This window comes from Scylla paramamosain, chromosome 12 (assembly GCF_035594125.1).
Source record: "Scylla paramamosain isolate STU-SP2022 chromosome 12, ASM3559412v1, whole genome shotgun sequence".
Classification (NCBI taxonomy): domain Eukaryota; kingdom Metazoa; phylum Arthropoda; class Malacostraca; order Decapoda; family Portunidae; genus Scylla; species Scylla paramamosain.
The window spans coordinates 17,725,448-17,737,947 of NC_087162.1; the positions used below are offsets into that span (position 1 = coordinate 17,725,448).

General features: G+C 38.0%; 1 protein-coding gene across 3 annotated transcripts in view; it reads left to right on the forward strand.

Annotated features, from left to right (window-relative positions):
- The window catches only part of LOC135105793 (low-density lipoprotein receptor-related protein 2-like), a 68,121-nt gene that overhangs the window by 8,482 nt on the left and 47,139 nt on the right, over positions 1-12,500 (forward strand). For all 3 annotated transcript variants that reach the window (XM_064014324.1, XM_064014325.1, XM_064014326.1), the window contains exons 3-18: positions 1-98; positions 255-380; positions 654-762; positions 1,025-1,150; positions 1,273-1,386; positions 2,319-2,450; positions 5,678-5,781; positions 6,054-6,168; positions 6,480-6,648; positions 6,927-7,125; positions 7,703-7,894; positions 10,187-10,313; positions 10,571-10,720; positions 11,221-11,331; positions 12,017-12,161; positions 12,382-12,500. The exon at positions 1-98 is cut by the window's left edge and continues 18 nt beyond it; the exon at positions 12,382-12,500 is cut by the window's right edge and continues 21 nt beyond it. In XM_064014324.1, coding sequence (XP_063870394.1) covers positions 1-98; positions 255-380; positions 654-762; positions 1,025-1,150; positions 1,273-1,386; positions 2,319-2,450; positions 5,678-5,781; positions 6,054-6,168; positions 6,480-6,648; positions 6,927-7,125; positions 7,703-7,894; positions 10,187-10,313; positions 10,571-10,720; positions 11,221-11,331; positions 12,017-12,161; positions 12,382-12,500 — 2,136 coding nt within the window. The remainder of the gene's footprint in view (positions 99-254; positions 381-653; positions 763-1,024; positions 1,151-1,272; positions 1,387-2,318; positions 2,451-5,677; positions 5,782-6,053; positions 6,169-6,479; positions 6,649-6,926; positions 7,126-7,702; positions 7,895-10,186; positions 10,314-10,570; positions 10,721-11,220; positions 11,332-12,016; positions 12,162-12,381) is intronic.

Genomic DNA, 12,500 nt, shown 5'->3' on the forward strand with positions numbered 1-12,500 from the left:
TCTTGTTTCTCTGTGACAGCGGTGAATGTATAACGAAGAATTTCGTGTGTGACGAAAGCAATGATTGTTCCGATGGATCTGATGAGAAAAACTGCCAGGTACTTAAGGTTTTAATGTTTACTCCAATTATGATGCATGGCATGTTTTGGGTGTTCCTTGAGCTAGTCTATTAATAGGGTATTTTTATAAGTACTGCGTTAATAGGGTATTTTTATAAAGTACTGCGGTAATACTGGAATATTTTTCCATTACAGAAAACTACAGGAGGAAAATGCAGTTCATACCAATTCATGTGTAAGAACAGGAGGTGCATTCCTCGTAAGTGGCGGTGCGACGGAGAGGACGACTGCAAAGATAATTCCGATGAGGTTGACTGTGATGTAAGTCAAATGTCTCAAGTGGACATGAAGGAAAGATGAGTTTGAGGTCTGCCTCGTGTTAATATGTTAAAATAGATTAGGAAAGTTTCATTAGGTCCTTCATGTCACCTGGGAACATCTTTATTCAGTTTCTTAAAAAAAAAAAAAAAAAAAAAAAAAAAAAAAAACGGCAGAGCGTTACTCGTGGATACTTTCACTGTCAGTCACGAACGCGCATTTAAAGAAAAACGCAGTTATTACAGGACTTATTACAGCCCACTCAATCTTTTGCAGAAGTGTCTCGGCGACAAGTTCCGTTGCAAGAGTGGGAGGTGTATAGCCAATGACACTTTGTGTGATGGTGATGTGAACTGCGAGGACGGGGACGACGAGGCGGACTGTGGTCAGTCGATGTGAATCTATCTTTCAAGTTTAAATCTTCGTGATGTAAATGCCATAATTTGCATTCGTACTTGAGTACGAATTAGCAAAATGTCGTTTATTCATATCTACGTATATAGTAACTGCAGACTAACTCCCAAATGTAACTACTTAAAGTTTTCGTCGCCTTGCTGGCATCGGCCATAACATGGCATCAGCTAGAACATTCTTGCAAATTATTTTCAACAAATGTTCTAACGGTTCCAACATTTTTATCTTCCTAGAAAAGGCACACTGCCTTTCTATACCAGGCCACTACCAGTGTCAATCAGGGGAGTGCGTGCCACCCGGGAAGGTGTGTGACAATGTAATGGATTGCTTGGATAAATCAGATGAAGGAAAGGCCTGCGGTAAGACGAGAAGCAATAATGGGCTCGCTAAGTGTGTCCGTTGACAAACTGTGAATATGAGTAACAACTGTGTACGAGTCTCTCCTTGTCTTCATCCTAATTAATGATTATCCCTTTGGCAGCTACGACCTGTGAAGCCAGTAACTGCACGCAGGAATGCTTCCGAACACCGAAAGGTCCTCACTGTTCCTGCAGACAAGGGTATTACATGGAACGTGATCAAGTGACCTGCTCTGGTGAGTTTAGTTTGAGTGGAGATGTTTATGTGCTGATGTTTGTGCATACATGTGTAAAAAAAGGAATACCTGTGCTCTTCACTGTACATTCACTCGGGTAGTGAAACGGTGCTAATGGCAACATCTAGGACAAATAGACGAGACCCCTGGCTAGTTATAGCCGTACCATGTATGTGAAAGTGGTCAGTCTTAACCGTTGCAGATTAGTAGTTTAGTACGCTTCCCCGAGTTTCCCGGATTAGTTAGTTTAACAATGCGAATTAAAAATTTACGTTGATGCTGAAATAATCCTGCACAAAAGAAAAAAAAATAGCGACGAGGTTTCTCGTGAATATTTCTCACCTAGTAAGCACCACTCCTGTTTCGCAGTTATCGGTACTCCAGTATGTTCTTTTTTTTTTTTTTTAATGGAGAAAAAAATTGTACATGTTCTCGCTCGCTCAGGTTCTGCATCATGTATTAGAACTTGAGGCAGACAATAAAATCAAGTTTTGCGACTGTGGAGATTAAAAGGTGTTTTATCATTTCTCTGAGTGTTCCATAATCTCGGGAAACACGGCAGACTGGCATTCATATAGGTAATAAAGGGTCACTTCATCAGGTGCACAGTTTAGTGCTGGGATTCTAGAAATTTGGTTTTAGATGCCCAAATTAAGAATAAACTCGGGATTTGTGTAATATATAAAAAATAACTTGCTATTTAATCTTTTAACTTTCATTTTATTTAATGTATATTTTAGCATAATTAATTACTGTATATTACCATTATCATATTGTTACAATGTTATTAGTTTTTATTTTATTTTTATTACATTTTTTATTACTTGTCTATTGAAAAATGTAGACTTCCCTTTCAATTACTATTTATCGGCAATCCTCTAAGGTTTCTGTATATACTTCTTAGATGCAGACCTCTCCATCTTTATTCTCAGATGTAGACGAGTGTGCTTGGAGTGAAAAACTGGTGTGCGACCATTACTGTAAGAACACCAAGGGAGGGTTTCAGTGCTCCTGTCACGACAAGTATATCCTGCAGACTGACAACGTTACCTGCAAGCACCAGCGTGAGTACTCTAAAACTCCATGACTTTAAAGCATTAAAAAGAATAAATAAAATAAAAAATAAATAAAAGCAGCGGCAAATCTTTAGACTCAGGCTATGCTTATGCTTAGACTCAGGCAGCCGCAAGTAACTTCCCTCAGACGTTAAGCGTTAGTACTCGGAAACGTGAAAGAAGTATTCGGTGTTTGAATCGATTATTCTCAATCGCAGCTTTGATTTGAACTATCAATATTTTAAGATTCAATCGTACATGAGTTTACCACGTGAGGTGGATGTCTATTGAAATACTGACTACCTGATTGAAAAGTATTTGGATTGGTTACAGGAATTTTTTTTTCTGCATTTTTTTTTTTTTTTTTTAGCTATCTATAAAGTTGATTGGAAAAAAAAAAGTAACTATAGGGAAATCTGTTAAGGATTAGTGTAAACAACTTGCCATGTTCGTAAATACATTTAAGGATAGAATGGTGCAATTTAACGATAGAATGGTGCAATTTAATAAGTCAAATCACCCTAGGTCCCCCATCCACCCCCCTTTTTTTTTTTCCTTGTGCATTTTTTCTTATCCACGAATTATGTGCACATGATGCCTAGAAGTCTCAAGCATATATCGTGTAAGGCGAGAAGCACCTGTAGTTAAGCAGATTTATAGTTATAAATCCCTTGCACATTTTAAAGATAGATTAGGATCCCCTCGCCTTTGTTTTGGGATTTTGCAAGAGTAAAAGGTCCATGAGGTGCGTGTTCCTTGTTTTAGTAATTACGTTGAGTCCTCTTTAGGTTATCAATATCTTTGTTATAGTATGGTGACAAAACACACTGTATTACAAATAGGAACGTACGGCCGAATTGGGAATGCAAAAATTCATTCTTGCGACTTAAACGTTCTACCGTTCTACCAATAAAACTTACTAATTACAGTTTTAGCCTGTTCACTGGTTCCAAGGTTTCAAATCTTTTGGACTTGTAACACAAGGATCTTTTTCTTAACACTAGTAATACGCATAGCATTCAATATAGTTTTCATTAGGGTTGTTAAATTCAATGTGCAATACAGGGCATAATTTTGTCTACGTTAAAATCATTTTGATCCTTAACTGAACAATTCGGCGAGTGTTTAGATCGTTTTGTTTGTATTGTCCTTGACTTTGAGTCGGCTTTGTGTGCTAGTTTTGATTTCCAAGTAATCTGTTCATCGGTTGTTTTTGTAAATTCTGAAAATAATGGGAGCAAAAACTGATCCCTCTGGTGACGATATACATAGTTTGAAGAGTATTCATTAATTACCGCACGGTGTTTGACTTGGGGCACGTTTCAAAGAGCGTTACGGAACGAGTGTTTTTGGGGGTGATGTCACTGATGGCTCTCTCAAAACTTCTTTTTTTTTTTCAATGAATAATGTCCACAACGTCTAGTAGAGAGTCGTCAGCGAGTTCTGCTTAGAAGAGCGCTGTGGGCGGTCATTTTTGTTAGCTCCAGCTGATCGACAGTCCCAAATGAATAAATGAATGGGGGCTGTCAGGGTAGGGAGAAACCTCCCGCGGAACGCACTCCATTGATAGCCAATTTTCTATCCAGTTGCATAGGTAAATGGTTGTAGCAGTGCTCTGTATGACGTTTGAGAAACTTTATTGAATACAATTTGGAAATATTGAATACCATTTGGAAATCTAGGTGAACTATGTCAACGGCTGTGGTATTATCTTGTCGTACATGCCTTGCACGTTACTGAGGCACTCGAACAGGTTTTTGAAAGTATGAACGTTTGTTACTAAAACAATTTTGCAAGTATCTCATGATCTTAAAAAAAAAGAAAAAAAAGTCGTATTATGGATTTCATTAATTTACCTCCAATTGATGTAAGGTTAATTGGTCGAAGAATTCTTAGAAGAGGCTTTTGTTTTTTTTAGTCTATTTACTGTGACATTTGCAAGTTTCCACTCGCAAAGCAATGATGTATTAAATGAGACGGAAAGCGGTATAACTATCTCCTTTAATTTATCAGGTTTCTTGTTTGCTTTTGCTTATGGCGAACCGAATATCACGCTCATTAAATACTCAAGTGCTGAGTTGGCTACTGCTATTGTTTTGGCTGGATGGGTTGTCTCCTGTACTGTCTTCAACTGCCAAGACTGATGCAGAGGTTAAAATCTCTGCTGCCATGAGCACTTCAGTATCCGTACACTCACCATCTTGTTACCAAATAACCAATGGCTGGTGCTTTACTATTTTTTTTTTTTTTTACGTAACCATAAAACGCTTTCGGGTTTGACTTGCAAATGTTGGCAATGTTTATTTTATTTTTATTCATTTATTTTTTATCGGTTTTATAAACTTTGTTAGCATTCAGTCTAGTCATTTTCACTCCTAGATACTTAAATATTTTATCGAATGCACACTTGTTTGACAGTGATTTATTTATTTTATAGTATTCAATTTTGGTTTGACATGTAGGTACAACTATTTCGCACAAGCTTTGGTGGCCGTATTTAAGATACCTGTGAGTGCTGCTCATGTTTTATGTATGTCATTGCTTTCAGAGGTCTCGCTTCCAAATCTATTGTGGTCTGGGCTTCGATGCAGTTTCTTTTTCTTTAAACTATTTTATTTTACTTGCGGTGGATATTTGAATAGCATGCAATGGTCACATGCACTACTTAGTCTGGATATTAAAATATCATGCGGTGGTGATCCAATTTTTTCTTTAAACCATTTTATTTTGCTTATGCTTGATATGTGAATAGCATGCAGTGGTCACTTGTACTACTTAGTCTGGATATTAAAATTCGGTTCAACTTTTGCGTTATGGACCTGGTGGACAAAGTATGTAGAATGGCATTCCCTCGTGTTTGATGTTGTACTACGTACGTGTTAGTGTGGGGAATTTTTTTTTTTGTAAGTATGAATAGCAATCGTGCCCGAGTGTATATGATGAAGATTCCATGTTCTATACATGTATTCCATTTTTTTTTTTTTTTTTTTTATGTAAATGCCGGGTGCTCAAACGCTTTGGCGTTTGAATAAAACGATGTTCGAAGGCCACGTGAATTACTGTTAGTTTTCGCAATGGTTTCAGACTCCATGGACTGCTTGCTATACAAGCAAAATCATAACTCCGTGGTAACTACAACTACGATAGAAGCTGTTACCATGAATGCCCTTACCCTCTCGCCATAAATCCCCCATGAATGCCATTACACCCTGACCATGAATGTTCTTACCCTACAGAGTCCGGAAGTGCATTCCTCCTAATAGCACAGGACAATGGAATCAGGCAGCTGTTCCTGGACGACTCCCGCAATGTTCAAATAGTCCACTCAGAGAATGCTTCGGTAAATAGTCCATGTATCGGTTTGCTAATCCAGTAATGTAATTGAAAGTTGGAATATTTCCTGATGTTTTAGACTTTCTTAGTTATGTTACATCTAACACCTTCTGAATTCAAAGCTGCTGTCGTGGCAGGGAATACATTTTTCTTGATTCTACCTCTTCATATCAGTAGTGATCATTATCTGTGTACGGAGAAAGGAACATGGCTTGTATGGCATAGATAAAGAGATGGTTATTGCAGAGTGGGTATTAATTTCGTACGTACATCCACCAGACCATAGGATTGGGTTACGATCCTATTACTCGCACGATGTTTTGGAGCGCCTTTGGTGTTGTGTTGAAGGCGGAAGTGGTCCCCAATGCAGTTTCTCACAGTGTGTTACGTGATGGTGAGTTTTTTTTTTTCATTCATTTTTTTGCTCTTTTCTCGATCTTCTCAATCGTGCTATTCTTTCCTCACTCTTCTCATTCGTGCTATTCTTCTCTCGCTCTTCTCATTTGTGTTATTCTTTCCTCGCTCTTCTTATTTGCCGTTTTTTATTTATTTATTTTTTTTTTGGGGGGGGTTAATCTCTTTGTTGTAGCAAGTTCTTCGAAGGATTAATATTAAAAAGCTATTCATAATGTAATGCCAAACCTGATTATTTTTTACATTTTGAGTATCGCTCGTAACCCGTTCCTACATGATCCATCACCACAGGCATCATTGTGGCAGAGGGTTTGGCCGTGGACTGGACTGGTAGGAACCTGTACCTCACAGATCCCAAAATTAAGCACATCATTGTATGTAAAATGGATGGCTCCTCATGCTACCAGCTACTGCGTGACCTCGGCCATCCGAGAGCCATTCAGCTAGATATGCTTAATAGGTAAGCAATACAACATTGTATCGGCATTCAATGAAACTTAACAGCAGCTGCGTGACCTCGGCCATCCGAGACCCATTCAGCTAGATATGCTTAATAGGTAAGCAATACAACATTATATCGGCATTCAATGAAACTTAACAGCAAAGTGCCAAGCGTCATCCAGACTTGTAAAATAATTGTACAGGAGAGGTCACTTCCATAAGAAATCAATTATGGAATTAGACCGCAGAGGTAATTTTTCAAACATTATTATAGGAAGACGTCTTTTCGCGGTTCAGATACATGTACTGGTCTGACGTGAAGGACGGCACGATCCGCAAGGCTGGAATGGACGGTACTAACCATGACGTGGTGGTGATGAATGGAGTGGTGTGGCCCAACGCCATGGCACTCGACCTACCCGCTGGCCGCCTCTACTGGCTGGATGCCAACACTGACCAGGCCTTCAGCGTCAAGTTGGACGGTACAGAGCAGAAGGTAAAGTGTCATGGAGAGAGTTTAAAAGTAATTGTCTCTGTAAATAAGCTCCGGTTTAAGTATAAAGTTCGAGTGGGGACACTTCTATGGATAGAAGTATACCGCTGTGATGCTGTAAATGTAGCTTTGTGTGTGTGTGTGTATGATTTCTTGATTCATTGGGAGAGTATTTCTTCATAGTAACTTTAGGCGTTATATTCACGAGACCTTTAAGGATAAAAATAAATATTTAAAACAAAAATAAACTAGTGATGTAGCATTCGAGGCTTTTTACATCAACGTAACCTAAGTTCTCACGTGACGAGCTTGCAGAAAAAAATGATCGTGCATTTAGAAGACCGACTGTTTTATATTTTTAATATGTTCAGTAACAGTAACCATTAAGTGGAGGAAAGTTTCAAAATACAATCTGTACATTTAATTGTTTAAAGAGATTGCAATTAGCACCTTGAAAAGGAGAGGAGGACTCTTTATTCTCTTGCACATGTTTTTTTTTTTCTTTGCCATTCGTCGTCATGCGTGTGCATTTCTTCGCTCTAGTTCCCACCATGTGGTAAGATGAGACCCCTTTTGACAGTCACTCCAACATGCTGTGATTCACCATCCTTTCGCCATGGTGCTGTGGGAGGACCGCCTGTATTGGACCGACTGGAGCGAAAAAGTAATCTCCTCCTGCGTCAAGAGGGACGGCAGGCATGGGAAGACGGTGCTGAAAGGCTTCACCATGTACTTTGGCCTCGTCCTTTTCCACCCAGCCATGATGGAAGACGTAAGTCTCAGCGCATTAGGACCCCATTTTCAGTCCCTCTTGGTGCCTTGGCAATTTTGAAACACTTGATCTCACGTACAGATTATACAGATTACTTTCAGAGGCCATAGTGATAAGCGCTTTTTTTTTTCTTTTTTTTTTTTAACGAGCAGAATCCATGCAATTTTTTTTTTTTTTTTTTTTTTTTTAACTGGAGCAGAATCTATGCAAAAATTACTGCAAGAATGATGACCACGTCCACTTGACAAGGGATTATTCGGCATTGAGATTCAGTGCAATGAAATGGAAAAGTTTCAGTGTTTGAACAATACTTTTTGCTGAAATAAATACTAAATTGTTTGACCTTGTTAAAAGTAGAAGGAATCGGATGCAAAGGCATTTATCAATTAGATTCCGATTAATTTTCCCGTCGACGGAAAGATGTATGGTAATCCATTGTTTGATCAGCAGACAGTATAGACAAGTGCGTACAGTGGTCGCTTTGGCCAGTACCTCTGCTATGTATCCACACTGCCTTCAAGTAGCACTGTGGCACCATTGGTAACATGAGTGGCAGCAGTGTCTGCACTGGATTCACTTGTATCAATCCTTTATTTCTCTTGTTAAGTGAGTTTTGTGATTATTTGGGTAAAGTTATTTGCCTTTTTCAAGATGGCGGACAAATCTTTTAGGGAAAAAAAAAAATGTATATATATATATATATATATATATATATATATATATATATATATATATATATATATATATATATATATATATATATATATATATATATATATATATATATATATATATATATATATATATATATATATATATATATATATATATATATATATATATATATATATATATATATATATATATATATATATATATATATATATATATATATATATATATATATATATATATATATATATATATATATATATATATTTATATTTATATTTATATAATTTTTTTTTTTTTTTTTGTAGGTTTCAGTGTGTTTTAATTTAACTTGCTTACAGATCCAAATCATCCAATACTAAAAAAAAAAAAAAAGTGGGTGAAATGCATTCATTTGTACATAGAGAGAGAGAGAGAGAGAGAGAGAGCACTTCTTTCATGTCTTCAGTTATTACTAGTGACAACTGATTGATATTTAGAGTTGAATGGGTAACTCTTTAGGGTTCCATGTCTTCATCTGGGGTCTAATTCACATAAACCCCTTGATGTCACAGCTTTATCCACTTGGCAGACATTACTTACCAAGTCTTATTTCTTTGCATTAAATTGCATGTATAATGATGTCAATTCATACATACCAGTATAATGTAATGATTGTTGGATCTTTGGTTCTGTACTTCTCTTGGCTGTCAACATGTGCTTGTATATGTATTCTTGTATACTGCTGGTTCTCTGGTTCTGTGCTGTTATTCTAATTTTGTTACCGTTCCCCCGCTCTGCTTGGCCTCTGGTGGGTACAACGATGTTTTGTCCAGAAGCACCTTTTTGGTGTCCATCTCATATAAAAATTGCGATTTCAGTCTCGCAAATGCCTCCTTCAAGGAAACTTTTGACGGCACATCTTTATTTATGACGTTTCTTCACCAGACCCACCGTTTTGCCGTAATTTGCACATTTCGACTTACCAGCATATGAGCAAAGCTTTCTGCCTCGCAACGATCACCTTATCACTACAGTTCAGCACGAGCGCACAAAATGCACGAATTATATGCCATAACTCACTCTACATACGAGATAGCCAGTGTTGGTTGACACCATCAGACTCAGCAGTGACTGTAAAATAAAAATGTATTGTAAAAACTTGACAAACCAAAAAAGAAAATGGTATTAAGACGAACTGTGAAAATGTTAAATTGTTTGTAACGTTTTACTTGTGCTCACTATTTTCAACAGTTAATCATTGAATACTGAAATGTATTATTACATTAAGTAGGAAAAACTCTCTTGGACATGATAGTGTGATCAGAATGCAGATTAAGCTCCACATATTGAAAAAGTCATTATAGTAACATGTCACTCGCCGCAACCATCACTGCAGCGCGATACTTAGGATGGCGTGTGCAGGTAGGGTCCAAATTACCAGGTCATCTAAAAATTTGAACCACCTCCCAGCTGCTGGGGGAAGGTCCTTTAAGTTTCTCCGCAGCCTAAAGCACCTACTGTATTATATGGTTATATCATTACTACTATCATTCTCTAGATATCCAACCCATGCCCAATATTCAGCCTAAAGCACCTACTGTATTATCTGGTTATATCATTACTACTTTCATTCTCCAGATATCCAACCCATGCCAATATTCAAACTGCAGCCATATGTGTCTCTTGTCTCCTCACCCTCCTGGGTATGCCTGTGCCTGTCCCAGTGGCATCATGGAGCTCAGCTTGGACCGTCATACATGTGTTGGTATGTGAACTTTGCTTGTAATGAGTAAACTAGGACCGGGTTGGCAACGGCTGGCTTACTACTAGTATTTCATCATCCTAAGATTACCATCCTTATTCACGTTATTTTAATAGCCGTATTCTGCCATATTAATCTATATCCTTAAGATGGCTGATGTTTACAGCTTTGTATGACGATGGTTTTTATGCTCAAATACTTAAGCTTATCAGTTCCTTCCTTAACCTATAAGTGGTACACTGGTGCTTGCTACTATTCAGATACACCGGCTAGAGTTTACTTGATAGTCAGCAGCCTCAAGAAACTGTACCTGTTGTCACCACACAAGTTTGGCCGTGCTGACCAGCATGTCTTGGAGCCACATCCAGATATCAAAGACATAGGGGACGTGGAGTATTCCCCAGAGCAAGGTTTGATGAATAATAATATGTACTACAAGGTTTTGTTTGGTGGCATTCTAATGTATGCTTTTATCATGTGCTTTTATCCTAATTCTATTCTTGCCATATTATATGTGCATGCATCTTGCAATTATGTGTTTATATTTTGAATGACTGAATCTTCATTGTGACTTCTCTTGGCTTTTGACTTGGTGGCTTTGCTGTGTGCATGCCAGCCATAAGTTTGTGGCATCTTTTCTTTGCGCAGCTTTTCCTGAAGTCTTACATTGGAATTTTTTAAAGTATTATGTTTGATTTAATGCAATTAGATATTAGATTTTGGAAAACTGGCCTAATTGGATTATTAAAATTGATAGGTTACTTGATCTTACACAGCAGTGAGTGCTTTTGTGTATTAGGATGGTTGTCACTTTTAGAGGCTAGATTTATCCTTTCCAGTACAGATTTCCTTTTAGCTTCTCCAGGTTTTGAAGGGGAAGGGCGAATACCTTCTCCACTGCACTTTGCAGACATGGTGCTTGTGAGTGACCAATGGTACAGCAAGGTGTATGCCATCTACATGGAGACTGCCAGAGTCATAACCTTAATGCAGAACACTGTGGTACGGAGAATGGCCCTTGGTATGTGACCTGTACTGTACTATTTGTACCTCGAGACTCAAATCCTCTTCTAAGTTGTTTCAATTTGGAACTTTACAGTTCTGTAGTCTGTCATCTCACTCTCCTTTTTTTCTCCTCTTTCCCTCTTTCTCTTCTTTCTTTCTCCTCTTTCTTTCTCTTTTCTTTTTCTCCTCTTCCTTTCTTTCTCCTTTCTTTCTCCTCTTTCTCTCCTTTCTTTCTTTTTCTCCTTCTTTCTTTCACTTTCTATTTCTTTTTTTATGCAAGAAGGCCAGTGGCCAAGGGCAACAAAAATTGTATAAAAAAAAAGGCCTACTGAATGCCAGTTCCCATAGAGAATCCCAAATAGAAAAATCAAGTAATGGAGGATAAGTGTCTTGAAATAATGTGAAGGTTGATACCAAAAGAATTGTTTTCTCTTGATGTGGAGGCTGATGTAGGAGTTGCCATGCTACTTTAGGATTTTGAGTGAAGGGTGTGTGTATTTAGATGAATGAAGTTTTGTGTGAAGGAAGAGAGTTATCTTTAGAGGGGAAGCTGTGTTTGCCCCCTTGTGTTGTGAGACGAAGGGAAATGTTCACTGAGGTCACAGCTGGGTTATTGATAAGTTCACAGCATCCCCTGATCCAGTGCTTCAGACTTCACTGGGAGGTATGATTGGCTGACTTTTTGGAACTCTTGTTACTAGATTGGCTGAGGAACAACCTCTACTGGCTTTCTGCCAACCATGAAGTGCTGGTGGGAAAAATAAAAGAGGATGAAGTTACCTTCCACAGTGTTGTCATAGCTAATCTGCAAAGTCCTCTAGACATTGCTGTGGCCCCACTGCTTGGGTGACTATCAAACCTATTCTGTTGTTTTGTGATAAAACATCTCTTGGCTAGCTTGATACTTATGATTAATTTTGTTATACATTTGTAACATAGTTTAATCCTTAATGTTTTGTTTTGCTTAATACCATCATTAACTCCAAACCATTCAGAGTATTAGTATTTGAGACTCTGTTCTTAAGAAGAGCTGCATCTCTGAATGAAGTTTCTGAATTCGGCACAGGTATTTGTTTGTGAGTGGTGCAAGCAGCCGTCTTAAAACTGCTTACATCAAGCAGTGTGGCTTGGATGGCAGTCAGTGTACAACATTGGTCAGTGAAGGCATTGAAAAGCCAATTTCTC